This window comes from Manacus candei, unplaced genomic scaffold (genome assembly GCF_025592945.1).
Source record: "Manacus candei isolate 608988 ecotype Guabito, Panama unplaced genomic scaffold, ASM2559294v1 h1tg000065l, whole genome shotgun sequence".
NCBI lineage: Eukaryota > Metazoa > Chordata > Aves > Passeriformes > Pipridae > Manacus > Manacus candei.
The window spans coordinates 188,914-216,153 of NW_026138113.1; the positions used below are offsets into that span (position 1 = coordinate 188,914).

At 59.4% G+C, this 27,240-nt stretch overlaps 1 protein-coding gene across 4 annotated transcripts in view; it reads right to left on the reverse strand.

Moving 5' to 3' along the window:
* GSE1 (Gse1 coiled-coil protein) overlaps positions 1-27,240 on the reverse strand; it is a 103,902-nt gene that overhangs the window by 11,549 nt on the left and 65,113 nt on the right. For all 4 annotated transcript variants that reach the window (XM_051805708.1, XM_051805710.1, XM_051805712.1 and 1 more), the window contains exons 3-4: positions 4,886-5,104; positions 1,225-1,424 (exon numbers count right to left, since the gene is read on the reverse strand). In XM_051805708.1, the coding sequence (XP_051661668.1) occupies positions 1,225-1,424; positions 4,886-5,104 (419 nt within the window). The remainder of the gene's footprint in view (positions 1-1,224; positions 1,425-4,885; positions 5,105-27,240) is intronic.

A 27,240-nucleotide genomic window follows, 5' to 3' on the forward strand; every position in this document is an offset into this window, starting at 1 on the left:
TGGGAAAGGGGGTGCTGAAGCCCGGAAAGAGCTGAGGGCAGGACACCCATTACCTGCCTGGAGATTTATGGGCTGCTTTGTTCTCCAGAGCCATTAATCATTCGGGGAGGACACAGGCAGGGGAAATCCAGCCGGGCTTTGATAACAGCCATAACCCAGGGGTCAGCCTGGAATCCTCCCAGCTCCCCTCTGGCATCAACACCCCCACCCTGACATGGGGCCCCAGCCATCTCCCATCAGCTCCCATCCCCAGTGCCAGGATGGTCTCTCCCTCCAGCTGTGGAGGCACCCCCCAGCAATGGGGACCACTTGGGGTGACAAGGGAGCCTGCGGGGTCTGACACTTAAGGGGGGGCCCCCAGCAAGGCAAGCTTGGGTTTAAAATTGATTCTTTTTCATTGCACCTTCTGTGTTTAGCAGCTCAGCAGGAAGATGGCAAAACCCACAGCATCCCCCACCCTGTCCATCCCTCCCCGTCCCATCCCGCTCCCCAGACCCTCCAGGGCAAGTCGCAGGTCCCCAGCCATTAGGGACAGCCCCAAGGTCACCACGGCCGGCACAAAGGGCGCCGTGTCCCCCCCTCCCCACCACCTCTGCCGCCTGCACGGAGCAGGCTCATTGTGCGTGCCAGGCTCTGCTCCAATTACCTCCCGTCTCGGGGCGTCACGCTGCGAGCGCGGCTCTGCCACACAATAACCACGCTCGGTTACCCCGCGCCGGGGAGAGGCGGCACGGGGGGGACACGGGGGGACACGGGGGTGGGGAGCACCCGGACACCCCACGCACCCCACTGAGCGCCCGGCGATCGAGTTCCATTTATTTTCCTCCCCCGCCCTCGGCGTTTTGCATCCCCTACCCTTGCCTCTCTCCGCTTTGTGGTTTAATTAGTCTTTCCAAGTGGCATAATCCCCCCGGGAATCTGCTTGTAGCATGCGGAGGAGAGGAGAACCACTAACGATGCTTCTTAATTAGCCGCTCCCCCCCTCCCCGCGCTTCCTTCTTCCTCGAGCTCCCCTCTGGATGGCAGCCCGGGGATGATGGCAGCCCAGGAATCATGGCAGCGCGGGGACATGGCAGCCCCGGTGACTACAGCAGCTCGGGGACACCACGGGGAGGAGAAGGGACGTAGTGGGGGGCAGCCCTGTGATCCCTCAGGAGCAGCGCAGATCACAATCACACCCTCCAACCTTTGAGGGGGCTGGGCACCCAACAGACACAGCCATACCTGTCTGCCCTCGCTCCTCCAGACCCCGTTGACAGTCTTGGTTGGGGCGATGGTGACGACAGGCGGCGTGCTGGGCACGCTGTGCCCCCCCGGGGGCACGATGATGGGGCCCATGGGGCCACGTTTGGGGGTGCTGGCGGGGGAGCTGTGGTTGGTGGCTGGCGAGGAGACTGGGGACGACTCGCTGCTTAGTGAGGACCCTGAAATTAAAAATTAAAATGAATTGGGAAAACACAGCAGTTAGCCAGATGAAAGCACCCTCCGAAAACGACAGAGCCACTCCTGACAGGATGCCCCACTGCAGGGACCAGGGATGCTTGCAGGGTGGTCAGCATCCCACCAGATACCCAGACTGGACCCTCATCCTCCCATCCTGGGGTTCCCAGGATGCCTGTACCAAGGTAGGTTCCCACTGGTGCAAAAGGGCTTCACCCCACATAGTGGGATGGGTACCCTCTTTCTCCCTAATAGGGGCTTCCAATCCCACTAGTCTCATAAAGCCCCTTGGCACAAGTGACACCAATGAGATGACAACCCCAGATAGCCACATCTTCCCAAGTTGAACCCAAAGACTCCTTAATCCAGCTGCAAAAGTTTCTATGCACAAGCCAGGGTACCCGGAGACACTGGGATGGAGTGACTCCCCAAAACCCTTGAGCAAAGCTTTGACCTTATTTGCATAATACATCTGTATTTTATATTATCCCCACCCCAGGGATGCTGGCCATATTTCCAAATGGAAAAATGGAAATGGAGTTAAAGCAGAAAGTGGGAAAAGCAGAGATGCAGCAGAAATACAAATTCCACATTAACCAGGGCACACAGTGCCTGGCGTCTGCTCCATGGAATGCTGTCCAATCCTCAAACCCAGCCAGGCGGCCTGGGGGGCTCTGACCCCCCAAACCCTGCTCCCTCCAGCCTGGAGTCTGGGTCAGGGGGAGGATTCTGGCATACCAGCAGGGATCAGCCTTTGGAGAGTGAGGAGTGGCCCATGGTCACCACAGGATGCCATCAGAGAGCTGACAGGGATGCTCCCTCTGGCACTGAGCCTGGCACTGAGAGTGGCCTTGGCTCCCCTGAGTGTGCAAGGTGTCCCCTCAGCTTTCAGGTGTGCAAGCCCACTCCCCTGAGTGTGTATGCCAGCTCCTTGCCCTGTGAGCACACCAGCCGGCTCCCCCGAGAGTGCCAGCAGCTGCTCCCTCTCCCTGTGACCCTGCAACCCACCTCCATCCCCTCGCCATCCTTGTGACAGCGGAACCCCAGGAAGAAGCAAGGTCAGGAATGCAACGGGGAGGCAGGAGCATCCCCAGGCAGCGGGAAGGATGCTGGGTGGGAAGGATGCTCCAGAAGGATTCTCAGCGGGAAGGATGCTCGGCGGAGCAGAGGCCAAGCGGAGCATCCCACTGCCGGCCGCCCTCCTGTATTAATTATTCCCGAGTCGCTCCGAATCGCTTTCATTTGAAGAGCAGCAAGGCTGGGGGAAGGAGAAAGGCTGTCCCCGACAAAGGAGGCCGCCACACGGATTTGACACCCACTGAAGTCTATCTTGTCAGCGCAAGGCCAACAACAATTAGCAGCCTAATCCCCTCTGAGCTGGGAAGCCATTACTCACCACGCGATAGCGTTAACAATCAATACCATCACAATGAGCCCGGCAATTAATGAAGCTAAAGTCTTACTTCAGAACCTTAATTCTCGCTGTGTGGCTTTAAACGGGAGGGTTTGTGATCGTTATAATTAACTGGTGGTATTCAGCCAGGAGTTAGTCAATGAAACTAATCTGGATTGGAGATGACAAGAGGCACAGTGTGATGGTGTCACCTTTGTTTTCTGACCTCCCGCTTCCCGCTCGACGATAGCAGATTAGCAGCCCGGGCTGACAGGCAAATGTAATTAACAGCTGAGACCCTGACGGAGAACAGGGAAAAAAGAAGGGAAGGGAGGGTGGAATAAAACCCACCCTGCGGACAGCCTGGGGCAGGACAAGACGCAGCAGCCCCCGGGCAGGCAGTGGCTTCGTGGGGCTTTGCTGGAAGGAGCCCCTGGGCAGGTGGTGGTTTCATGGGGCTTTGCTGGGATGGGGTTGGTTAGGATGAGCCCCAGCAGTTTGGGACGCTGTGGGCCAGTGGGACATCCCTAACAGATGCCCTGGCAGAACTGTGAGTCCATAAAGCCAGAAAAAAGACAGTAATCTTGGGTGGATCTTGTTGGCATCACCCCATAGCTGGCAACTACTATGGCAAAGCATCTCCCACAGTGGGAAGGGAAGAGAGGTGAGTATCTCCTGTTGTGGGAAGTGGGTGAGGATTTTGGTGCAAAGCCATTAATTTCCTGGTGCTAAAAGCCATTGCATGGAGAAAAACCTCCTTCCCAGCACACTCCCAAACCCACACCAATTAAAAACCTCCAGGATGAGCCACTTGGGGCATCCAGATGGGTGAGGGCAGGGGGGTTTTGCAAACAAACTATGCATGTGTTAAGGGTAAATCCAAAGGGAATGTTACTGCTTCTCCCCAGTGCCATGAAATCCATGCCCAAACCTGATGATGTGCTTTGGGATGGGCTGAGCAGTATTGGGAGGGCATGAGCTGTGGGGTGCCGGGGGGGAATAAAAAGCAAAATAATCCCCCAAACCCAGTCGATTGCCCCAAAGGAAGCAGATGGGTTCCAGAGGAGGCAGCTGGGGAGAACCAGGAGCTCCCAGCAAGGATGAAACATCACCAAGACATGGTCCCCTCAGTTCACAGGGACCTGGTGTCCCCACATGCTTCCTTGGGACCAGCTGATGCTTCAGGTCATGGCTGTGATGGGGCTTTTGGGGGCTGGTGGGGGGCTACGAGGAGGGTCTTGCAGACGGTCCTTCTAAAAAAGGGGTTTCCCAAACAGAGCCTTGAAAAAATGGTCTTGGAAAAAGGCTTGTCCCAGTAGCGCCTTGTTAAAAGGGTCTTTTAAAGAGGGTCTTCCAAAAAGACCCTGCTAAAAATCCCTTGCAAAGGGGTTGAGTGTCTTCTCCAGGGATCAAAGTGCCCAGGTGGTGGGCAGTGACCCAAGGGGAGCACCCACCAATGCAAATGACACGGATAAATGCTATTTCATCCCAAACTGATGATGCCAGCAGCCTCTTGGTGAAACACTTCACAGCTTGGGGACTGGCTGCCTCCCCTTCTGTATGTGGGACAGCCCTGGCAATTCCCATGGGACATACTCCCTGTGGCAGTGGGGTCCACGTGGTGCTCTAGAACCACCTCACATCCCATCACCCCACATCTGAGCAGAGAGGGGGGCGTGATGGAGGATACGAGTGACAAGGGACAGGGACGTCCTGGTGAGCTCAAATTTGCTGTTTAGTCGTGGAATTTGAGGAAGGAGCAAATGTGAGGAACCTCTGGAAAGAAACAGCATTTGGGTGAAGCGCGGTGGGAGGGAGCAGGGCTGTTTTTCCCCCCTCACTGCTCTCTCCCGGGCTTTCTCCCAGGCTATGGTGACTGATCCGGCATTTGGATTACTCTGGCTGAATTGAATTTCTAAACTGCCCCCTCGAGACACGGCGCCGGGGAAAGACATTAGTTGGGAAACGGCAAGAAAACACCAGCTCCCGGGTGGTGGCGGGGGGAAAGGCACTGGTGTTTGTCACCCCCCTGCCCCCTGTCCCTGTCCCTACCTCGGGGCTCCTCGGCTTGCTTGGCGAGCTTGCGGAGAGCAGCGGCGAAGCTGGAGGAAGGTGCTGCCTGGACGGACAAAGTGCTGCTGGCTGCAGGGCTGCCATTGGGGACGATGGAGCCGTTGAGGGGGGACGGGGTGAGGGGGCTGACGGTGGCGGTGGTGCGGGTGGCAGTGGAGAGCATTCCTAGGGACGGCGACTTCGGCTCATGGCTCATGCCTGTGAATGAGAGAGCCCGGGTTAGACAGGGCCTAACCTGGAGAGTGGAGCCTCAATTCCTCCCCCCTCCACCCCCAGAGCTGGAACAACTGGTGGGACGAGCAAGACCTTCCCTCTGGTTCACCACCCCAAAATTCACCCCGAGTTCAGGCAATGGGGGCATCCCATGGCCCCACTGAATCCCTGGATAATGGAGCAAGGGGGCTCAGTGAGGCCCCACGGTAAGGGAGAGGGTGTTTTGAGGGACACGGGGACTTCAGCATCCTGATGGAGGTGATGAGAGCAAAGCAGTCCCCTGACTTTCATGGTACTGCCAAAACCCAAAGCACCACTGCTGCAACCCCTAATTGCCACCATTGCACCCCTAAATCCCCACACTGTATCCCTGGATGCTCAGCACTGCACCCCCAAATCCCTAATCTGCATCCCTGGATCCCCAATATTGCACCCCCAAATTCCCATCACTGCACCCCTGTATCACCAACATTTCATTCCTGTATCATCAACATTGCACCCCCAAATCCCCAATATTTCATCCCTGGATTGCCAGTATTGCACCCCCAAGTTCCCACCACTGCACCCCCAAATCCCCACCATTCCATCCCTGGATCCTCAGCATTGCACCCCCAAATCCCCAATATTGCATCCATGGATTCCCAGCACTGCACCCTGAAACTCCAGCACTGCACCCCCAAATCTGTACCACAGCACCCCCAGCTCCTCAAAATGCACCTTCAAATCCTCACCACAGCCCCCCGAAATCCCCTTCGTTGCACTCCTAAGCACCAAGGTGCTACAGGGCACAGTGACCCCCAAAACTGGGGGTTCAGGAGCTGAGCAGGAAGGTGCAGCCCACCTCGTGTCCCCCGAGCTGTCACACCAGTTGCTCCAGGGCTCTCCACCTCCTGAAACAGCAACTGCTGATGTCAGGGCCCTTAAAATAGACTTCACCGAGCAGCTTCATTAACACTAGCCTAAAATTAGCCCAGCTCCCAGGTGGGCAGGCGGATGGTGGGGGAGGGTCGCGGGGCAGCTCCCCAACTCCCAGTGGGGCTGGAGGCAGCTGGAGGCATTGATGACGCCAGAACACCTGGAGAATCCCATGAGAGAGGGTGGGTGGGCAGAGCATAACCGCGGGAGACACCGGAGCATCCCGTGGCAGCGGCTGGCTGGGTAGAGCGCCGGGCGCTGCGGGAGCCGGGGGGGCACGAGTGGCACTCAGCGTTGATTAATCTTTGCCCCCCGGCCCCAGGAGAGGCGGCCGGCGCGGCGGCACGTTCCCCTCTGCCCTCATTATACAAGCATTTATTAACTCCGGTGCTCTCAGCCATTGACTGCCGCCTTGTCGACACGCTCGGCTCATGTAAATTCATTACCAGAACAGCTGGGAAGCCAACCCGCCACGCCAGCCTGGCCCCGGCACCCCCAGGCTCTGCACCGGCACCCCCGGGCTCTGCACCAGCACCCCGGGCTCTGCTTCAGCTTGTGGACCCCCGGATGAGTCCTTGGTGTCCCCCCAGGAGCAAGGCACGGGGATATACCTGCCCCACCAGGCACCCATGCACTATACAGAGGGGATGCAGCACCCCAGGCACAGCCTGAACTCCCTGGGCGCTGCCCTGCATGCCCTGAGCGCTGCCCTACATCCCCCAGGCACAATCCTGTATCATCCAGGCACTGCCTGGCATCCCCTTGGCACAGCCCTGCATCCTCCAGGCACTGCCCCAAAGCTCTCAGGCACAGCCCCATGTACTTGGGCACAGTGCTGCACCCCCTGGGCACTGCCCCACATCTTCCAGGAACTGCCCCACACCCCCTGGGCACAATCCTGCACCCCCCAGGCACAGCCTTGCACCCCCAGGCACTGCCTGGCATTCTCTTGGCTGCAGTCCTGAATTCCCCAAGCATGGCCCCACGTCTCCCAAGTATTACCCCACAGCTCACAGGCACAGCCCCACACCCTTGGGCACAGCCCTGCATGCCCTGGGCACTGCCCCACATTCCATGGGCATCGTCCCACATCCCCCAGGCACAGCCTGGGCACATCCCTGCATTCTTCCAGCACAGCCCCACAACCCCCGGGAACAGCTTTGCAATCCCCAACCACTTCCCAGTGCCCCCCAGCTTCTCCCCACCTATTAACCCAGGTATAACCCCCCCCCCATTCCAGCCCCAATCCATGTCTGGAGACACTTTGCCAGCCACTCGGTGGGATCAGCTCACTGGCACACGCTCTCCGGGCACGGGGCTGGCGGCAGGGCATCACCCGTGTGATGCTCAGCTGATCCCCGCGGCCCCAAACGCCTCCCGGCAAACTCATGATCTCAATGGGATTTGCCAGGAGAGCGCAGGGCAGCTGGGAGCCGGCAGCTCGCCGGGAAGCGTGCGGGGAGCTCGTGTGCCCCCGGGCTGAGCTGTGCCGCTGCCCCAGCCGGGCTCAAAACCAGTTTTGCTGCTTCTTCCCGGTGATAAAATCGGCGCCTCCGCCCCGGCTGGGGCCCGAGCAGCGCCGCTCACCCGCCGTGCCCCGACAGCGCTGGCGTCCGTCTGTCCAGGCGTCCCTGAACTGCTCCAAGGGACAGCTGCCAGCTGGGGAAACTGAGGCACGGAGAGCTGGCTGGGCAGGAGCCTCCACGTGGGGATGGGATGTGGGGCCACACTGTGTCCCTCCTTCTGTCCAGCATCCCACCACCGGGGCCGTGTTGATGCCACTCACCCCTGAGGGCGGCTGGGGACGCTGTGATGCCCCACGGTGAGGTGCTCCCCCACGCCTGCTCAGCTCTTCCCCGGCTGCTTTTCCCAGCAGGCAGATCCGTGCGGAAAAACAGGTCAAGTTCTGTGCCTGGAGCAGTCCGGGGTCACGTCAGCAGTTGCCTCACCGGGGCGGGGACATGAACCCCAAAACAGGGCAGGCTGTCCCTCCACTGCCCCCAGCCCTGTGGGGTGCAGGGCTGACACGCCCAAGTACCTGTCCCTGGGCAGCTGCTGCCTGTACCCCTCCAAAGTGCCAAGGCGGGGGGGCTGCAGGGCACCTGGGTCCCTGCTGAGGCCGTGGGGAAGGTTGGGGACTGGGAAGCAGGTGATGTGTCACCCTGTCCCCAACCCTCCCACAGCATGTGCTCAGGCACAGCGGCACAGGGAGTGTCTGGCATTCCCGGTGCCCGTTGGCTGCTGGCCACAGGAGCAGGCAGCTCCCTGCCCGGCAGGAGGAGGAGAGGGGATGGCAGGGTCACTGCCATATTCCCCTCACCCTTCCCTGTGCCACTCCTTCCCACAGTGCCACACATGGCACCTGCCATGGGGTTTGGCGTCTCCAGTAGTGCAGGACCCCAAGCCTCTGGCTTCTGGAGCGGTGTCCCTGCCCCCCTCGCATCCCCGGCGCAGGGCTGGGAGCTGGGAGCTGGGAGCGTGCCATGTTCTCTCCATCTGCTCCTGATGATGCTGGCGGGTTTTTTGGCAGCAGGAGCCTCCTCCGGCAGCGAGAGCAGAACCAGTCTGGCTGCCTGGTGGGGCTGGAGACAAATAAAACCCACCGGCAGCCGCTGCGGGCAGGCAGGAACGGGCAGCGAGGGGCAGGCATGGGCTCTCAGCACCCCAAAATCCCTGGGCAGGGGATACTGCTGTCAGGAAACAGGAAGTGGGCAGGTTTAGCACCTTGGCTCCAGCTTGCCCCCTTCCCAGCACCTTGAAAGGCCCCTAATGAGCATGGAGTGCCCTTGGGAGCAGATTGCCATTGAACTCGACCTGCACCAGCCGCCCGCTCTTACAGCAGCTATTTTGAGCTCCCGGGCTCCCGAGTGCTGGAACTAATAATTTATTACCAAATACGATCAGGCAGCAGCTCCAGCCCCTGGCAAATGGAGCGGAAAAAAACCCAGCACGGCGGGAGGCCGAGGGAGCAGGGAGAGACGAGCATCCTGCATCCTCCTCCCCTGGGATGGATCCGCACCCAGCCCGCAGGACCACCACTGGGATGGAGCCCACTTGGCCCAGCCCTCTGGAAGGCTCCTCCATGCTTGCTCTGGATGACTCCCCAAGGGATCTGAGGCGATCAGGTCCCCCCTCAGCCTTTCCCCCCTCTCCCAGCACCTCGGCTCCCGCTCCGTAGCCGCATCCAGCTGCATGCTCCGAGCGGGAACAGCTGCTCTGCATGGATTTTCAATGCTAATGGCCTCACATTGTCAGCCCCCCTCCCCGCTGTCTGAATGCAGCAGGCAGAGCCCCAGGATGGAGGGCAGGCGGCCAGGGCCACCGTGTGCTCGTCGTCCCTGCCCACCGTCCCCCTGCCACGCACCCCGTCACCCTCTTGGGAGCCCACGGGCAGGGGACAGGCAGAGGACAGGCAGGAGGGGCCACCTCCTCTTCTGGTGATGTCCTGCCGAGCCGCCACACGTTTTCCACCCCTCATTAAAGCAGCTCTGCTGCTGCACCTCCAGCACACTCCATTAATTAATTAATTGATCGATCAGAGCCCACATTCCTGCTCTCCCTCTCCATCTCCCAGCATGCAGCCAAAACGAAGGGAGGGGGCCAGACTTGCTGTCCCCAGGTGTCCCCAGGTGCAGCCTCTGTCCAATTTTAGGTGCGCAGGGCAGAGCCCACAACCCATCCCAAGAGCATCCAGCATCCCCTTGCAGGGGTCTGGGTGGGTCCCCTGAAGTAAGGAGCACCTTCACGGCCAGGGATGGGATTCGGAGCTCCCTGTGGAGCCCAGCCCAGCACCAAGCATCCGGGCACATGGCGCTATTATCCAGCTGGGACTCCATCGATCACTCCTCCATGGACCATTGATCTGGCAAACGACAACAAGCAAAGTAATAAGAGCTCGTTTGGAGGGCACAGCGCTGGGAGAGGCCATGGATGGAGTGATGCCGGATGGTTTCTCTCCCTTCCTGGCCTTCCCAAGCCCAGGCCAACCAGCCATGGGAGCCTTTTCAGCCCACAGGAAATCCAGACAGTGAAAGATTTACTTGAAAGCAACTTTCTGCTCCATTTTTGCCCCATTTCGAAGCTGGGGACTTCGAAAATCAAGTGCCTGAGCCCCAAGGATGCTGCTGATCCCTGGGCTTCTCTGCAGCACCCAGGCTGGGCTGGCAGCTCCTCTTGGCTCCTGATGCCTGGATCCAGGTGCCAGTCATCTCCAAGGATCCCTCTGCTTTGGGGGAAGTGAGGTACAGCCTGCACCCCTTTGCATCAGCTGCTGCTGCAGCTGAATGGCTTCATGGGGTGCTGGTGCTCCATGGGGCTGCCAGGCATCACGTGGGAGAGAGCTGGGCATTCAACTGAGATGCTGGGCATCATGAGGGGGAGATTTGGACATTGCACTGGGATGCTGGGCATCACCTGGGAGAGACTTGGGCACTGCACAGTGCTGCCAGGCATTAAATGGTGCCACTGTGGAATTCCATGGTGCCATTGGGCATTCCACGGTGCCACTGAGCAGGGCAAGGTGCTGTTTGGCATTCCATGGTGCTGCCGGGCATTTCGTGGTGCCACTGAGCTTGCACAGCGCCGTTGGGCATTCCATGGTGTCACTGGGGATTCCAAGATGCCATAGGGCACCACATGGTGGCATTGGACATTCCACAGTGCTGTTGGGCAACACATGGGTGGGAGCCAGGCACCTCACAGTGCTGCCAAACCTTGCACAGCTGCCGGGCATGGCACAGTCCAAGAGTGGGCAATGCTCGGCACAACCAGGCTGCCCTCCCATCCCCAAATCCCCATGCCCCGTGTCCCCGTGCCCCCACACCCCCAGCCTGGCGCAGGCGTGTGGCAGCAGCGCATTGTTTTGGGCGCAGGAGCCCTTGCCCAGCAGATGGCAGGTATAACAAAGCAGCTTGCTGCGGCCAAGCCAATTATTTATCTAATTATGATTTACCACTTAACCACATGATCTTTCTGCAGAGTTGTAGGCAATTAAAACCAGGGTGATTATGTGGATTATGCAAATCGGCTGGAGCCGAGCGAATAAAATTGGAGATTAGAGTTTCACGCAGGCTGGATCTTGCACAGGGCAGGTCCTGGCGGGGCAGGGGGAGGCAGGGGCAGGGCAGGGGGCCTGTTGAGAGGGGTAGGGGGCAGCAGGCAGGGCAAGGGCAGGGGAAGGCAGGGGCAGGAAGCTACAGGCAAGGGCAGTGGGCTGCAGACAGGGACAAGGGCCTGCAGGCAGGGTGGGGGGCCAAGACTCAGCCAGGGGAAGAGACTGCAGGGCACAGTCAGGAAGTGCCAGGACAAGGTGAGCAGATGCCTCCTGCTACCCCTCTGCCTTCCAGGTGCTGCAAGCCACCCCCAGCAGAGCCAAAGGGGTCCACAGCCAAAAGCTGTCCCCATCACAGGAGTGAGTGTCCACAGGAGACCCCCCGCTGCTGGTGGGTAACTCTGCTGGCACCAGGGATTTCCCAGCACCTGCCCTGGCTGCATCCCAAAAAGGCAGGGAGGGGTTACACAGTGCACCCCCCATCCTTCACCCCATCCAGGGCATCTCACAACGGGCTCCATGGGCAACGGGTATTAATAACAGGTACTAATAACAGGTATTAATAATGAGAATTAATAACGTCGCCTGGCAGATTACACTGCCCGCCCGCCTTGATATGAGATTTATGGATGGCACGAACTCCGGAAACACAGAAGTATTAATGGTAATACCTCGTGTCCTAGCAAAGGTCACGGGCAATCTCCATCAATCCCACTGTGCCACCGGCAAAGCCGGGGATCAGGGCGGGACTGGGGGTCCCCCCCACACTCCCAGGATCCCCCCACATGCGCCGCAGCACCGCAGTTTATGACAGTGCAGATGGCCCAGCACGGGCCAGAGGGAAGGTTTTACCTTGGGATAAGGAATTAACGCTGGCAAACAGCTAATTTACTGCGTGTATTTTCATTTTCCCAATACTGGCACCATCTGCTACTGATCGGTGCCCCACATCCCCAGCTTTGAGCTACGGATGCTGCAGAAGTCTTGGAAAGACCTTGGCTTTCTCCAAACCCAGGAGCCCTGGGAACCCTTGCAGTGTCCCACTGGGATCCCCAGGGCCACCTTGATGAGTCTCCCCCTTTTCATGGAACCTGCCAAGAATGGGTACCAGTGAGGAGGGTTTGAAACAGCAGAGATGTCCGTGGAGTCAGACTGTGCTGGGGGATGGGGACAACACTGCCAGCACTGGTGGGACAGATCCAGCACGTTCCTCATCACTGGGGAAGATCAACCAAAACCCCAGTAAAGGGAGTAGACCCTTCTTCTCTTCCCACGCCGGGATTTAGGGTGATTAGCGCCGGCAATCCCACGTGCCGGTGCTGGGAAGGCCGGCTGGTGCCCCCGTGTGCGCAGCATCCTCCCTTTTCGCCTACAGTAATCCTCAGCCTTTCGAGCAAATTATTAAAATTCACTTATATTTAATCTGCCTGCTGGAATTAATTGAATTTTTACGCTTGGCAAATGTCAGTGGGTGCACGCTGCCTCCCAACGGGGACCTGGCCGCAGGTGCAGCGGGCGCAGCCCCCTGCTCTCACCCCTTTCCCAGGATAAAACCCAACCTGGAGCGTGGGATAGGGTGCCCAGAGCATCCACAACCCCCATCGGCAATGGGCAGTGGGATGTATAGATGTCAGCACCCTCCTAGCCCCACAGGGATGCTCACTGACACTGGGAACACGTCCCCCAGACCTGACCCCCTCCACAGGGGGACTCCTCAAATCCCATGGGATTCTCACTGCAGTGCCTCAATGGTTTTGGAGGGGACACAGGGAGCTTCTCACTTCCCTCCTAAAACCTCTGCCAGAGAGTGGCAGCGCCCTGCCTGGTGCTGGGGTTGTGTGCCGGGTGATGAGAGCCTTCCTCCCCTCCCCATCCTCCTCCTCGAAAATTGCCAAAGCGTCTAATTTGCCCACTGGGAAGGCCGAGGGAAAAGAGCCTCTATTTTGCCGGTAATAAGCCCTCCAGACAAAGGCGGGATGAGCCATTCAGCGGTGGGAAGGGGGAAGGGTCCGGCCCCATGCAGGAGCAGTGGATTGGGGGAGATTCCCTCCTTCCTGGGGGAGCCAGCACCGGGACACGCACAGCATCCCGGCATCACCCCGGGATGACCTCAGCCCACACATCCATGGGATCCTGAGCTCCTGGATGGATGGTGGGATGGGCAACACCAGCCACCGTGCTGGGGACACTCACTGAGACCAATTCCCAACCCCACATAGCTCCCTGTTTCCCCCGGGAACAGCCCCGTTCCCTGCTCAGGGAGTCTCTCCCCACCAGCCGGGATGGAGAAGTTCATGGTCGACGGAGGAGTTCACGGTCAGTGTGAGCCACGGGGGACACGGGGCCCCGGCGGGCAACTTCCAAACTTGACTGGCGCTTGCCCCCCTCCACCGCCCGCCCGGGATTATCATAAATTAAGACGTAATTACTCCATGGAAATTTACAGCACAAAGCTGCGGCGCTAACAAGTGTGTTTGGCGGCACTGGAGGGAGATACAAAGCGCTATTGTCTGGCGGGCGCCAAAAAAGCTGCTCTGCCCCCAAAACCACACATCCCAGGGACAGGGATGAGGACGGGGATAGGGATGGAGTGACACCATCGCAGCCGTCTGAGCAGGGCAGGGAGCCACGTGCATGCCCCATGTGAGTGGGGATGGAGAGGGCCACGGTGCCCCAAAGAGAGGGTCCCAGCATGGAGGGGTGGGTGAGGGTGGGTAAAGGTTTCCCAGGGTGATGGGTGCCCTCTGAGCAGGTGCCATGGCTCTGCTCCCCAACAAAGCCATCCCCTTTATTCCCTCAGCTCCCACCCCTGGGTGCTCCCACCCACCCTTGGGTGCTACACCCAGCAAACCCCCCCTCTGAGCCCCCTTTCCCCAACTCTGGAACACATGGGGTTAAAACTAAACCACCTGGGGACCTAGAAGGGGGGGACACATGAGGACCAGTGCCAGTGTAGGCCTGTGTGTCCCCCCCTTCGCTGCCGCCACACTCCCCCAGCTGTCACACGCATTAAAAAATAATAATAATCAACGTGGAAAAAAAAAACCCAACATAAAACAAAACCAACAACACAGCGCGAAAAAATTCAGGCGGCTAAAACAAATCCAGCAATAAAGGAGCCGGGATCCTCGGAAAGCTGGCTGTGCAATTAAGCAGTTTTCTGCTGTACGCCGATAATCACCTAATTATACTATTAATGACAGTTCAACCTGCTCGGAAATAAAAGGACATTCTTCCATAACAGGATGCCAGCTGTTTGTTACAGATGTCAAACATCTTTAAAGCATTATTATTAAAAGAAGGGGGGAAGGAGGAAGCTTGGGGATGCTGAAGCACTGCCGTCTTCCCCCCACAAAGAGTCTTGCAAGGGATGGGGAGGGGGTTGGGGTGTCACCCCCCCTCTTAATCCCGGTGGAATAATCTGTTGGAGGGGTGTTTTGGCGGGGGTTGGTGTTTGGTGTCATAAATACCCCACGTCGGCTCGCGGCAAGAGGCGGCTGGGTTTAATTAAGCGCAGCGTTTGGGAAATAAAAGTTAAAAATTAGTAATAAAATTAGAGGGGGGGATGCACCCCGCTGCCAGGCTCGGGGCAGGGCTGGCCCTGCTCCACCCCCCCCACCCCGCTGCCACCGGCAGTGCCTTGAGCGTGGCTGCCGCCGGCGGTGCCCGCGCACGTGCCACGGTGCCGTGCCAAGGAGCATCCCGGCAGGTGCCGACAGCCGGTGCCAAGGAGAGGGAAAAGGGGGGGACACGCTGTAAAGAAAGGAAGCACCTGCTCCCCCTCGAAAGCCCAGGGTGGGTCTGGAGGTGAGTGGTGCCCGCTGCACCCCGGGGGATCGGGGTGCGGCAGTGCCAGGAGGGGGATGCCAGGAGGATGGTGGTAGGGTGGCAGTGGTACCCTGAACTGCCAGCCAGAATTCCACTGGGGTAATTCCATCTCTCCCCCAGCAGCACTGTGGCTCCATGCTGGTGCAGCTATTCCTGGGGGGCAGCCACCGTGGGATGATGCCAGGGCTGGCGTTACACACCCACCCACAGAGACACCCAGCTTTACACCCTGTCCTATACAGCTACAGGCAAATCTGTCTGTAAAACCATCAGGAACCTGGCTTAGCCTGGGAATAAAGAGATTATGGAGGGGGGGCGGTGAGAAGAATAGAGGAAGGAAAAAAAGGGGTGTCTGGGAGTAATTCACCCCCCTCCAAGCCGTGTGGTTACTGACATCCCAAGTACCAGCAGGGCCCTGGCACAAGCAGGATGGCTGCAGAGAGGCACTGGTTTTTGGGGGTGCCTACCCACCCACTTGGAGCTGGGGGGCTGTGATGGAGGCCCCTCCAAAGGCCAGGACCTCCAGCCCTGACCTCTTGGCATGCACTGGGCTGGCACCAGCCCCCACTTGCCAGGCGGGACCCAGCAGGAAAAAAACATCTGGGAAGCGCGTCCCCCCAAGCCCTAAGCAATGCTCCTGGTCCCCCCCTTCCCCTGGCTCCCCTCTTCTCCCCCTCCCCTCCTCAAACCATCACGGGGAAGCTGGAAAGTGGTTGACATGGTTGCCATGGCGACCGAATTTAGGACTGGCAAGAGGAGGAGAGGAGGAGGAGGAGGAGGAGGAGGAGGAGGAGGAGGAAGAGGATGGTGGGGTGGGCAAGGAAGGAAAGCAGGAGGGGTTTCCTGGCACCCTAACATAGCCGGGACCCCCCTGACATCCCCCAGTTCCCCCTCAGCACCCCAAAACCACCATCCTCATGCACCCCTCGACCACACAGTTGGCGAGGATGAGAAAGGGCAGCCCCCAATCCCAGCACCCAGCCAGGGAGCTGCCAAGAGAGGAGTTCAGCCCCGAGCACCCCAAACCCAGCCTGGGGGTGGCTGTCCCCGCCCGGTGCTGCCAAAAGCTGCCGGTGACTCACACCTCGCACCAGCGGCACCCGCCGAGCGGGTGTTTACGCGGCATCACCCAGCTCCCTCCATCTGCTTTGATCCAGGGGCTAAATATTCCCGGCCCCAGCATAAAAATAGGAACCATTTGGGAAGGTCCTGAGTCAGCAGCATCCGCTGCCGGCACCCACTGCCATCCTCCCCAGCACACCAGGCACCCGCCAGGGAGTCCCAGGGCCCCTTCAGCTGGGGGCTGCTAGATTTGGGGACACCCACAGGGAGAGGGAGGACCCCAAAAGGCTGCATGCATTCGGGTGCCACCTTTGTGCCTGCTGTAGCAGAGAGCCAGGCCCTCCAGGGATGCTCTGTGACCCCAAGGGGTGCTGCTGTCCCCAAAGGAAGGTGCTGTCCCCAAAGGATGCTGGCACTGGCTGCAGGGTGACAACAGTGCCCATGTTATCTCAGGGAAAACCAGCCCGAGCATGGTTTCCATATGGATCAGCAGGGAATGGGGTTCCCTCCCTGTCCCCTCGCTCTCAGCGATGCTTGATGGTGAGTGCCCGCCATGCCTGGTGTCCCCTCGCAGTCAGCTGAGCCCCACTGCACATCTCCAGCCCCACGACCAGAGGAACAGAGAGGAAAGAAGCACTGGTGACCACAGGGACAGAGGGGACAGGAACATCAGTGACCAGAGGGACACAGGAGACAGGAGCCGTCTGTGCCAGCCAAGGTGGGAGAACAAGCCACTGAGAAGCGAGGAGCGTGTGACACGGGCCACGGCCAGGCAGCCCCTGAGGCAGTGACAGTCCCCAGCAGGACTCGCGCCGCTGAGTCACCGCCACCAGCCCCGCGCTGATGAAACCCCGCGAGCCCAGGGCGGGGGGAAGGTTCCCATCTCCATCTGCTCCCACCCGACCTGGCCCACCGGCATCTCCCAACGCCCGGCAGCTGCCGCCGGCGATCCCGCTGCGTGCCAGCGCCTCCAGCATCGCTCCCCCTAATTGCCTTAAATCTCACAGCCTGACACTTCCATGTTCCTCTCCGTCTTGCTTTTCTCCTCCGGTTTTATTATTCCACCTCCGAGGCAGTTGGGAAGTGGGGAGCCGGACGGAGCAGGGTTTTCCAGGACACAGGAATTAGTGCATTAGCAACAACGGCAAAGCCAGAAGTTTCACGCAACAGGAGCTGCCGCTGGGAACCCCGGCTCGACCGACGTGTGCTAAATATGGAATTTAAGGGGGAAAAAGCCAACTCCCAAACCGTCTTCCTGCACCTGCAGCCTTTGGAGGGGTCCCCTCCGTGAGGGACGGCATGGAAGCCAGGAAGGAATCACCCACGGCTGCTGTAGGCAGTGGAGAACAGCAAGGAGCAAGACGCTGGTGTTTGGGGAGGGGGGTAAGACGGGGACTGGGACCCCCACAGCCAGCAGGAGGAGGGCGCAGGGTCGGATCATGCTGGGAGTGAGCTGGGTGCCACAGGCAAGCAGGTGACCCATGTCCCCACTGTGGCTCAGCGATGGGAGGGGATGTCATGCCGCAACCCCTCCCGGGGGGGGGAGAACCCCAAGTTCAACCCTGGCCCCCCTCGGCCGCCCTTCCTGGCTCGCCTTCGTGCGCTCCGGCGCAGGCGCCTTGGGCAGAGCCGCTCGCTCCGGTAACAACCACATGCCAAAGCCATTTCCTGAAACAAACAACCATCCGTGGGGGAATGGCCACGCAGGGGCATGGACCCACAGAGAGGGGGCCTGCCACTGCACCTCAAGTCTGGGAGAGCACCCCAAGCTCACATCCTGAGCCTGCCCCCTAAGTCTGCACCCCAAAAACACTTCGAGTTCACAGCCAGAGCTCCCAGTCCAAGTCTGCATCCGGAGGGTGCACCCCAAAAGCACCTCGAGTTGGCACCCTGAGCTCACAGCCTGAGTGTACTGAGCCTACCCCCGCAGTGTGCATCCCAAACACACACCCTGAGCCTGCACCCCAAGAGCACCTCCAGTTCACACCCCAGCTCATACCCTCGAACCCCAAACACTCACCCTGAGCACACACCCTTCACCCCCCGAGTGCATGCCTGGTCTCACACCCCAGCTCCCCATCCCCACCGATGCTCCTGAAACACCCCAAACACCCCCGTGGGGGTCCCCCTCCCTTGTCAGCTGCCGCGGTGGCCGGTGCTGCCGGCTGGGGTGGCACAGCGAACTTTGGTGCCCCAAATTTCCACGCCCATGCAGTGGTGGGGCTGCCAGCAGGGACCCCCACCCCAAAACACAGCACATCCCACATTTCTCCCCATCCTGCCTTGGCCAGAACCCTCCCGGCTCCTTGGGGAGGGGAGAAACCCCCAGGGTGAGGGAGTGGCAGCAGGAGAAGAGAGGGGAATCCATGCACCCCAAAACCGTACAGCGCCGTGCCGGAGCTCTCTGCTTCTCCCCCCAAAACCCAAAACCTCTATGAGGTGCTGGAAGAAAGTAACTTCACCCCCAAATCACCCTGGGCTGCTGCTGGCCATGGTGTCCCCGGGTCAGGGGGGACCCCATGGGGAGACCCCGGGGAGGGGGGGGGAGAGGGAGTGCAAAGGGCTGGTGGCAGCATCGCTCAGTGCCTTACCTGGTAAGTAATAGAGAGGTGGTTTCAACCCAAACATGATTTATGTTACAGTTCCATTGCGGCCAGGAAAAAAAATTAAAAATAAAAATAAAAGAGCCAAGGTGAGGAGGACGTGTCAGGAAGCGAGAAGGAAAAAAAAAAAAAAAAAAGAAGGAAACCCCCCCAAAAATTAGCACCAAGCCACACGGAGGGGGTTGGAAAAATAAACCAGAGGCGAAAAAATACGGTGGAGCGGGGAGGAGGAGGAGAAGGAGGAGGAGGTGGAGGAGGAGGAGGAGCGGGGGGAATCAAGTGCGTGGGGGGAGGAGGAAAAATAAAAATTGAAATAGCAGCGAGCCCAGGGCGCCGGCGGAGGGTGGCAGTGGCGGCTGTCACCGGCGGGGCCAGGGCAGGAGCCTGGCTGCCACGCGTGACGCCTTCCCGGGGGTTTTCCTGCCGCTGAGCCCCCAGCTGCCAACCGCAGGCACACAAAAAGCCGGCGAGGAGGAGGATGAAGAGGCAGCGGGACCCTCGGCTGGGGGGGGAACGCACCCCCCGAGCAGTGCAGTGGGGTCTCCCCCACCCTGGAGAGGGTGGTGGTGGCGTGGGCTGGGTGACCCACGCGGGGCTGCGAGCTGGTGTGTGTGTGTCCGTCCGTCCGTCCGTCCGGAAAGCCCCGTCTCCGCGGGCTGCGCCAAGGCGGGCGGGCGAGAGGCGGCAGACTTGCCCCTCGATCAATTTTCATGCAAGAATCATTATCGGTAAATTGGAAATCTGGCTCCTTGACAGCAGATTTGTCTCCCCTAATGACGGGGAGCGGGCAGGAGGGCGGCCGGCAGCTGCTCGCCCCGGCACCCTCCGCCCACCGCCCGCGTCCCCCGGGCTCCAGCCTTTGGCCCCGGCGGTTTCGGGGAGGCGAACCCCCGTGGCGCCCCGGGGAGCAGCCTCCTTCCCCCTCACACCCCGCTCCTCCTCCTCCTCCTCGCCTACGGATGGAATAATTTTAATTTTTCTTTCTTGCCTTTTCTGTTTTCAAACAGCTGCCGATGCGGGGGGCCAGCTGGGGGGGGGGGGGAACATATATAAAATAAAAATAGAAACCCAAGCCCCCCCCAAGCCGCTTCAGCAGGAAAATTAGGAAAATAAAACAATAAATAACCCAACTTTCCTGCCTGCCGGGAGCTGCCTGCTGCTTCACAAAAGGCAGGCGAGGAAGGCTGCCTGCCCCAACCCCGGCGCGGGGGGCTGGGGGTGAGCTCCTGCCGCCCCCCCCGGCCCTCCCCAAATCCCTTCTATGCTCCCAAATCCCCTCTGCGCCTCTAAATCCCCCCTTCCCGGCCTCGCTGGCCGTCGGGGGCTGTAATCAGCCGCCCGATAGGATCTCCCCCATTCCCTCTCCGCTGATGCATTAGCAGATCCGGGAAGACATGCTTGCAGGCAAATAGGGCTAATAAATGCTATTACGGGAGCGCGAGGGAGGCTGGAGATCCTGGCTGCACCATAGTAACGAGGGCCCGGCTTAATTTGCTTTAAGCAAACGATCAGCCAAGGCGGGGTGGAAAAGGGGGGGGGGGGGGGAGCGTCGCTGGCTCCGGGCACGCTTGAACGCGCTTCCACGGGCACGCGCTTCCGCGGGCGCGCGCTTCCACGGGGGCACAATTCCAGGGGCTAACGCTTCCATGGGGACACGCTTATGGGAGCCTGCCCCTGAGTGTACATGTGCGTTTGCCAAACCCCCCCGCCCCCCATCCCCGCCCAGCTCCGTCCTTCTCTTCCCAAACTGGTTTTAACACCAAAGTTCACAAGGGCGACGTGTGATATCTCGCCCCTGCAAGAGAAGCCACATCCTGTATGATAATGACCAGCCCTTCAAACAGCTTAAAGATACAGAGGCCATTCCCAGGCGCCCGCTGCCTGCCCCTGCCTGCCCTGCCTGCTCCAGAGAATGGGGCCGGGGAGGGAGGGCACGGGGGTCACAGTGTCACCCCAAACCCATCCAGTCATTTCCAGGTGCCCACTGCCTGCAACAAAGTGTGGGGACGGGGGCATGGGGGTCCCAGTGTCACCCCAAACCCATCCAGCCCCATGGCCGGGCAAGGGTGTTTGGAGGGTGTTGGTGAAAGGTCCTCTGGCTGCAAATGCACACGTGTCCTCCCCAAAACCCCATCTGGCAAAGACGGAGCCGGTGAAAACTTGCACCCTCCTCCTCCCCCCATCCCTCCCCCCCCCCCCCCCAGTTAAATATTGCTTTCCCGATTCCAGGTCGGGGGATTATTATTATGTCTTTTCTTCCTTCCTAACCTACATCTGTCAGGATCTGCGCTGGGAGTATTTCTGGCCCGTCCCCTGAGTCATCGTCGCTCGCGTCCCGCTCCCTCCCAGGCAGCTCCCCTGTGCCGCCGTGCTCTGCACCACGGGGTGCTGGGTGCTGCTGCTCCCACTCGTGGGGTGCTGCTCCACCATGTCTCCCCACCCTGGCCAACCCCCCCACACACCTCACTGGTTCACTGCCTAATGTCACCTATGGGGTGACACAGCTGTGCATGCCCCAAACTCAATGCCCCCCTAATTTGGGTGCAGTGGGGACCCCCCCGTGGGGACCCCCCCCCCCCGCTGGAAAAGCTTTGGGGTCACCACATCAACCAATTCCCTCGTTCCCACCTCACTTTTATAGGGTTGGATTTGCTGGGCTCAGGCAAGCACCGGGGGACCCCTCCTCTGCTCCCCCCCCATGGCATGAGCCGTAAAAATTAATTTGCAAACATGTCATTACACAATAGCTGAGCAGGCAATAAACCTGTAATTACAGGCGGCTGGGGGAGCGGGCAGGCAGGGAGGGGAGGCCAGGGAGGGAGGGCAGGCAGGGAGGGCAGACCTGCCTGCCAGCTCCGGTTTTGGGGTTTCGCCCCCCTCCTTGCTCCCTTTATTCATTATGCAAACGAGAATTGCTTCACTCCTGGAAGTTGGGCTCCACTTCAAAGGGGCGCCCTGCCTGCCCTTCCTGCACTCCCCACCCTGCCACCCAAGCCCCAACACTCCAAACCAGGAGCACCCGTTGCTTGGCCGGGATGGGGAAACCGAGGCACAGCGGCTGGGCTGCCCCGTTGGGAAACCTCAGCCCTTTGCGACATCGGCCCAACCGAATTATCCGCCACCCTCCTCCTCCTCGGCTCTCCCCACTCTGCAGGTGCTTGTCCTGCCTCAGTTTACCCACTTACCACCCTGCGGGAGACGGGACGCTGGGCACCGGCGCGAGACACCCGCCCGGCCACCCAGCAGCCGGCTCTGCCACGCCGCGCCTCGCCCCTCGTTAGCGGGAGAGCTTGACGAGCCTGACCCAGTTCCCCGAGCGCCGGGAGGATTAATTGGTTCCTTGCTCGCGCGAAGCCGCCGGGAGCTGGGGCAGGTGCCAGGCGGGATTAGCAAAGCATGAGAGCGCAGCTCGCGGGGCCGGCCCTGCCCACGCCGGGGCCGCGGTGGATGGGCACGCGGCGCTCCCCGGATGGGGCCATGGGGATGGGCATGTGGCACTCCTGGATCACGGGACCCTCACCGTGATCCAGGAGAGCCTTGAGGATGCTCGACCTCCACATGGGTCTCCTCAGGGAATGGGATGCAGCCGTGCTGGGAACATCCAGCCTGCAGCCCCCATTGGGATGCTCACCCCAAGGGATGCCCACTCTAGGGAAACTGAGGCACAGGCTCCACCACATTCCCTGCAACCCAGCACCCTGGAAGCATCCACCAGTGGGACACACAATGAAGAGGAGCGAGCGATGGCCTCCCACCGTAAATAAGCAGCTCAGCGATGATTTCCTGCTCTTGTTGACCTTTGACTATGCAGAATAAAGACATAAATCCATATTTTAAACCCATCTGAGCACCAGCCGGGCCCACAAAGCCATTTACAGCCTGCGATTTGGACGGGGCAGTGAGCAGGAAAGCGATGGTTTCTCGAGGTGACATTCCCCAGGAGGGAAATGAAGTGTTTTATTTGCAGATATATAGGGCACGGTCGTTCCTCCGCTTCCCCTTCCCTCTGCCCTCGGCTCATAAATAAAACATACGGCCGTGTAACCGGCTAATTACGGGAGGATGGCAAAACCCCGCCGGTCGCTGGGAAAAGAAATCAGCTTTCTAATCAGCCCACTTTCCTCCCCATCTAACTTAAGGAGAAACGGGCATTTCGGGTGCCGGGATGGAGCCGAGACTCTCCGGCGGCTCATAGGCTCCCGCTGGGGTTTTGCACCCCAATCCCTCAAGGCAGCTTTGGGTTTGGCTTGGATGGGGAGGGTTCTAACTGGGTTTTTTTTTTTCCCCTGGCTGGGAAAAGGATGTCTTTGAAAAGTCTAATTGTTCCTTACACATTAGATACATTAATGAGGTCTCTGATCAAGCGCCTGGCTCTCCGGCAAGGAGGCTTCAAGTAGCAATTTTCCATTTGTGTTTCAAATTTTAATGAATGTTCCTGTCTCCGGCTGCGATGCGCGGTGATAATCCGCACAGCTCGGGTCAGCACCGGAGCAGGGGCTGCCGCACGGGAGGGCTTGTACAAGGGTTTGATTTCTTTGGGGAATAGTTCATACAAAAAATGGTAATGGCAGAAGACAGTCTTCCTTCCCCCTCGGCTGCCAGAGCCTGAGAGCTACAAATCAGAGGGTTATTATTTCTTTCCGATGTCCCTAAAGTATCCTATATCTTTAGCGGGAGAGTAAAGTTCAGCCCTGATAAGATTGCGGCGCTGGGTGAGAGGCGCTTTTCCTTTCCTGCTGCCTTGTGTTTTTTTTTCCCTCCACCTTCACCTCCCTCTCCCCCCATCCCTGTGGAGGCCAGAGGTGTGTCCCCAGGGACATCAGCCCCCCTCCCAGGGCCACCCAAGAACCCCACTGCCCCACATCCAAGGGCCGGATCCGGAACCCACCCCGCCAGGACAAGATTTGTATAACCTTGTTTTGGCATGCCTGCCATTAACTTAATTTAACATCCATATTGCCGCTACTTAATTAAATAGATGAACTCATTTTACATTTGCAAGTCTTAATTCATCCTGAACAAAATTGGCCATGTTTCGTTCTTTCTACGCTACCAGCTCCCCGGAACAAATGACTGCCTTTTGTAGTTAACTGCTAGTACAGGTTAAAAGCTAATTAGCAGCCCGGGTTGGGTGTTAACTTCCTTATTTATCACCCGGCGCCACTCGATGAGCGAGGGGGCGAGGGCTGGCACTTCCCGCTCCCTGCGTGGGCCCCGGTTCTGCAGGGCTGGGGCCTGGGCTCCTCGGGCAGTGGAGCTGGGAGCGTGCAGGATGTATGGAGCATGGGGCTCAGAACACTGTGCATGGTATGTGGTGCTCAGTGCGTGGTGCACGACACACAGTGCTTGGGGCATGGGGACAATACACGGTGCTCGACACACGATGCACAACTTGGGTTGGTGCATATCCATCACAATGGTGCCCAATGTATGATGGAAGGTGCTTGGTGCGTGGTCCTTGGCACATGATGCAGGACACGTGGGGCTCAGTGCACGGCGCTTGTATCGTGGTCGGCGCGTGATGCACAACACAAACACAGTGCTCAATGCCTGGGGGTTGGCACATCATACATGATGTATGATGCACAGCGCTCAGTTCATAGGGTTCCATACGTGATGCTCAGCACATGATGCACGACACATAGTGCTTAGCACATGAAGTTCTTGGTGCGTGGTGCTCAGCACGTGGTACACGATGCACGACGCGTGGCTCGATGCTTGGCACACAATGTGTGGTGCTTGGCATGTGATGTATGATGCATGGTGCTTGGCATGTGATGCACAGGACTCGGTGCATGTTGCTTGGCACATGATGCATACACGTGTATGATATAAGATGCCTGTCATGTGATGCACGGGGGTCAGTGCTCAGCACACGATGCACGACATGGCACTTGGAGTGTGATATGTGGAGCTAAGTGCATGGTGCTCAGCACATGATGTGTGGCACATGATGCCTGGCATGCAATGCATGGTACTCAGTGCATGGGGTTCAGCACGTGATGCACCGGGCACATGATGCAAGACACGTGGTGCTTGGCACGTAACACATGATGGTCTGTGCGTGGTGCTCAGTGCATGAAGCTCAGCATGTGATGCACATGACACAGGATGCTTGGCACATGGCACATGATGCATGACGTGGTGCTTGGCACATGATGGGTGGTGCTCAGTGCATGGTGCTCAGTGCATGGTGCTTGGCACGCGATTCATGATGTACAACGCATGGTGCTTGATGTGTGATGCATGGGGCTTGGTGCATGGTGCTCCATGGTGCTCAGTGCATGGTGCCTGGCACGTGATGCCCGACACATGGTGCTTGGCATGCAATGCATGATGCTCTGTGCATGTGGCTCAGTGCATGGTGCTCAGCACCTGACACACACGACTCATGATGTTTGGCACATGGCACTCGATGCACGACACGTGGTGCTTGGCACATGGTATGTGATGCACGACACGTGATGCTTGGTATGCAATGCAGTGCATGCCAAGCTCCATGTATGTACCGTGCTCAGTATTTGGTGTATGGTGCTTGGCACATGATGCATGAGACATGGCATTTGTCACAGTGTGATGTGTGGCACTCAGGGCATCATGCATGATGCTCAGTGCATGATGCAGCACCCGACAACATGGCAGGACAAACCTGGCAGCACCCAACCACTGCCCAAGCACCCCAGGAGAGCACCCCTCCAACTCACCATCCCTCCAAACCATCATGGGCTCTGCCGTGCCCAGAACAACCTCCCCGCAGATATGTGGGGAGAGGCCCCAAAGCAAGCACCACCCCAGTTTTCCAAGCACACTCCCACCTAGCCGGCTCCCCGTGTGCCCACGCCAACTGGCGATGCCTGGAAGCTGCTGAGGCTCCCCACATGCCACCCACGCGTGCTCCGGCACAGCACGGCGCAGTGCTGGCTGCGGCGGGGGCACGGCACAGCCGGGGGACGCGGGGACCCGCCGGCGGGGCGGCCGGGGGATGCTGAGCCTGGCAGGAAGCCGCTCCGGGAAGGCTCATCTGGTTTGACTAACAAATCGCTAACTGCTTCCCCCGAGGCAGGTGGAAGGAAACAAGCGCTCCGTGTCTGTAAACAACCCCCCCGGCCCCCCGCTTCCCACCCACGGCCCCACACAGCCCCCCCTCCCCAAGCACCGGCCAGGGGCAGGTTGAGACAGAAAAGCGCTTGTGCAACACCCCCTTCGTGCTCTGATGCAAGCCCTAATGGGGGGACGGGGCCCCCCCAGCCCCTGCCCGGCTCCCAGGGACGCTGGCACACCGGGCAGGGCGTGGGGCGACGCTGAGCTTGCGCCAGCCCCAGCTGGCCCCGCGGGACAACACCTCTCTGACGCCTGCCATGGTGTCCTGGCTGCCGGCGTGACTCGAGGGGACAAACCCTTGTGGTGCCTGATGGCAACGAGGGGCAAAGGCAAAAGCCACCACACCAGTGACACTGCGGACCCTCTGCCAGCAAGAGCTGGTGTGGGGGACAAGTGCACCCCAAAGAGCAGTGTGCCCAGGAGAGGAGACCTGGTGGCATTTACCATCACTGGTGATGTCCAGTCCTGGTAACAGGGACCTGGTGGAGGTGGTGTGGGGACAAAGTGGCGGGAGGGGACTGATAGGCATCTACCTGGCCCCGTAAACCGATCTGCCCCCACCTGCTGAAATAACAGCGAGGGGAGGCAGCTCTGGTTACCAGCAGTGCCGGGGCCCGGCTGGGTGCCAGCGCCCTTGGCTGAGGGCCAGGCAGCTCCGCAGGCACCGAGCGGGGACCCCCGTCCTCCTCCCTTCCCACAGGCACCATGGAGCTGCTCATCCCGCTCCCCGGCGTCACCACCCCACTGAGCTCCCTCCCCACCCGGTATTTCAGGTCTGACACCCAAGCTGGCGCCTTTGGGAGCCAGCGGTCCCGCAGGGACATCACCCCTGCCTGGGGCCACCGCCGTGGGGATGACACAGGCCGCGCCGAGTAGGAGCAGGAATAATTCCCGGGGTTATCCCAAGTGGTTTTGGCTGCATCCCCTTGGCACGGAGGGGTCAGAGCCTGGGAGCACCAGGATGAGGAGTCACTGTGGCCAAAAGCAAAGCCTGATGGCTGGATCCAGCCCCTTGGGGAGGAGGGATAAGCACTCACTCCCCCCAGACCCCATCAGGACCCCATCCCAAATCCCCACCATCAGCAGAAGCGAAGGAGCGGGGCCGCACGGAGCGAGGGTGATAGATAACAGCCCTCTGTGCCGGCGAGATAAATAGCCCCAGCAGCGCCAAGCTGTACTCGGCCAGAAGCTAATAGGGGCTGTCAGGGCGGTTTAGAGGAGCAGAGCATCGTTTCAGGGCCCGGCTGGGAGGACGCCGAGGGGAAGTGACAAGGAAGCTGAGCAGAAAGCGACAGGCAGTACACAAAGAGCATGTCCTCTGTAAGTGGCGATAAACCTTGGAAAAAAAAAAGAAAAGCTAAATCAGTTGTTTAGCCGATGTACCACATGCTGACAGGGCAAATGTGAAGGCTTTTATGGCCACATGGGTTTTCATTTGCAGTTATTCATAGCGGAGCCGGGCGCTTTATCTCACTTTACATTATGTGCAACCACAATGCAGACACTTGCACCGCAACGCATTGCCTCCCTGGAAAATATTAATATGTAAATGTCAGGCTCGG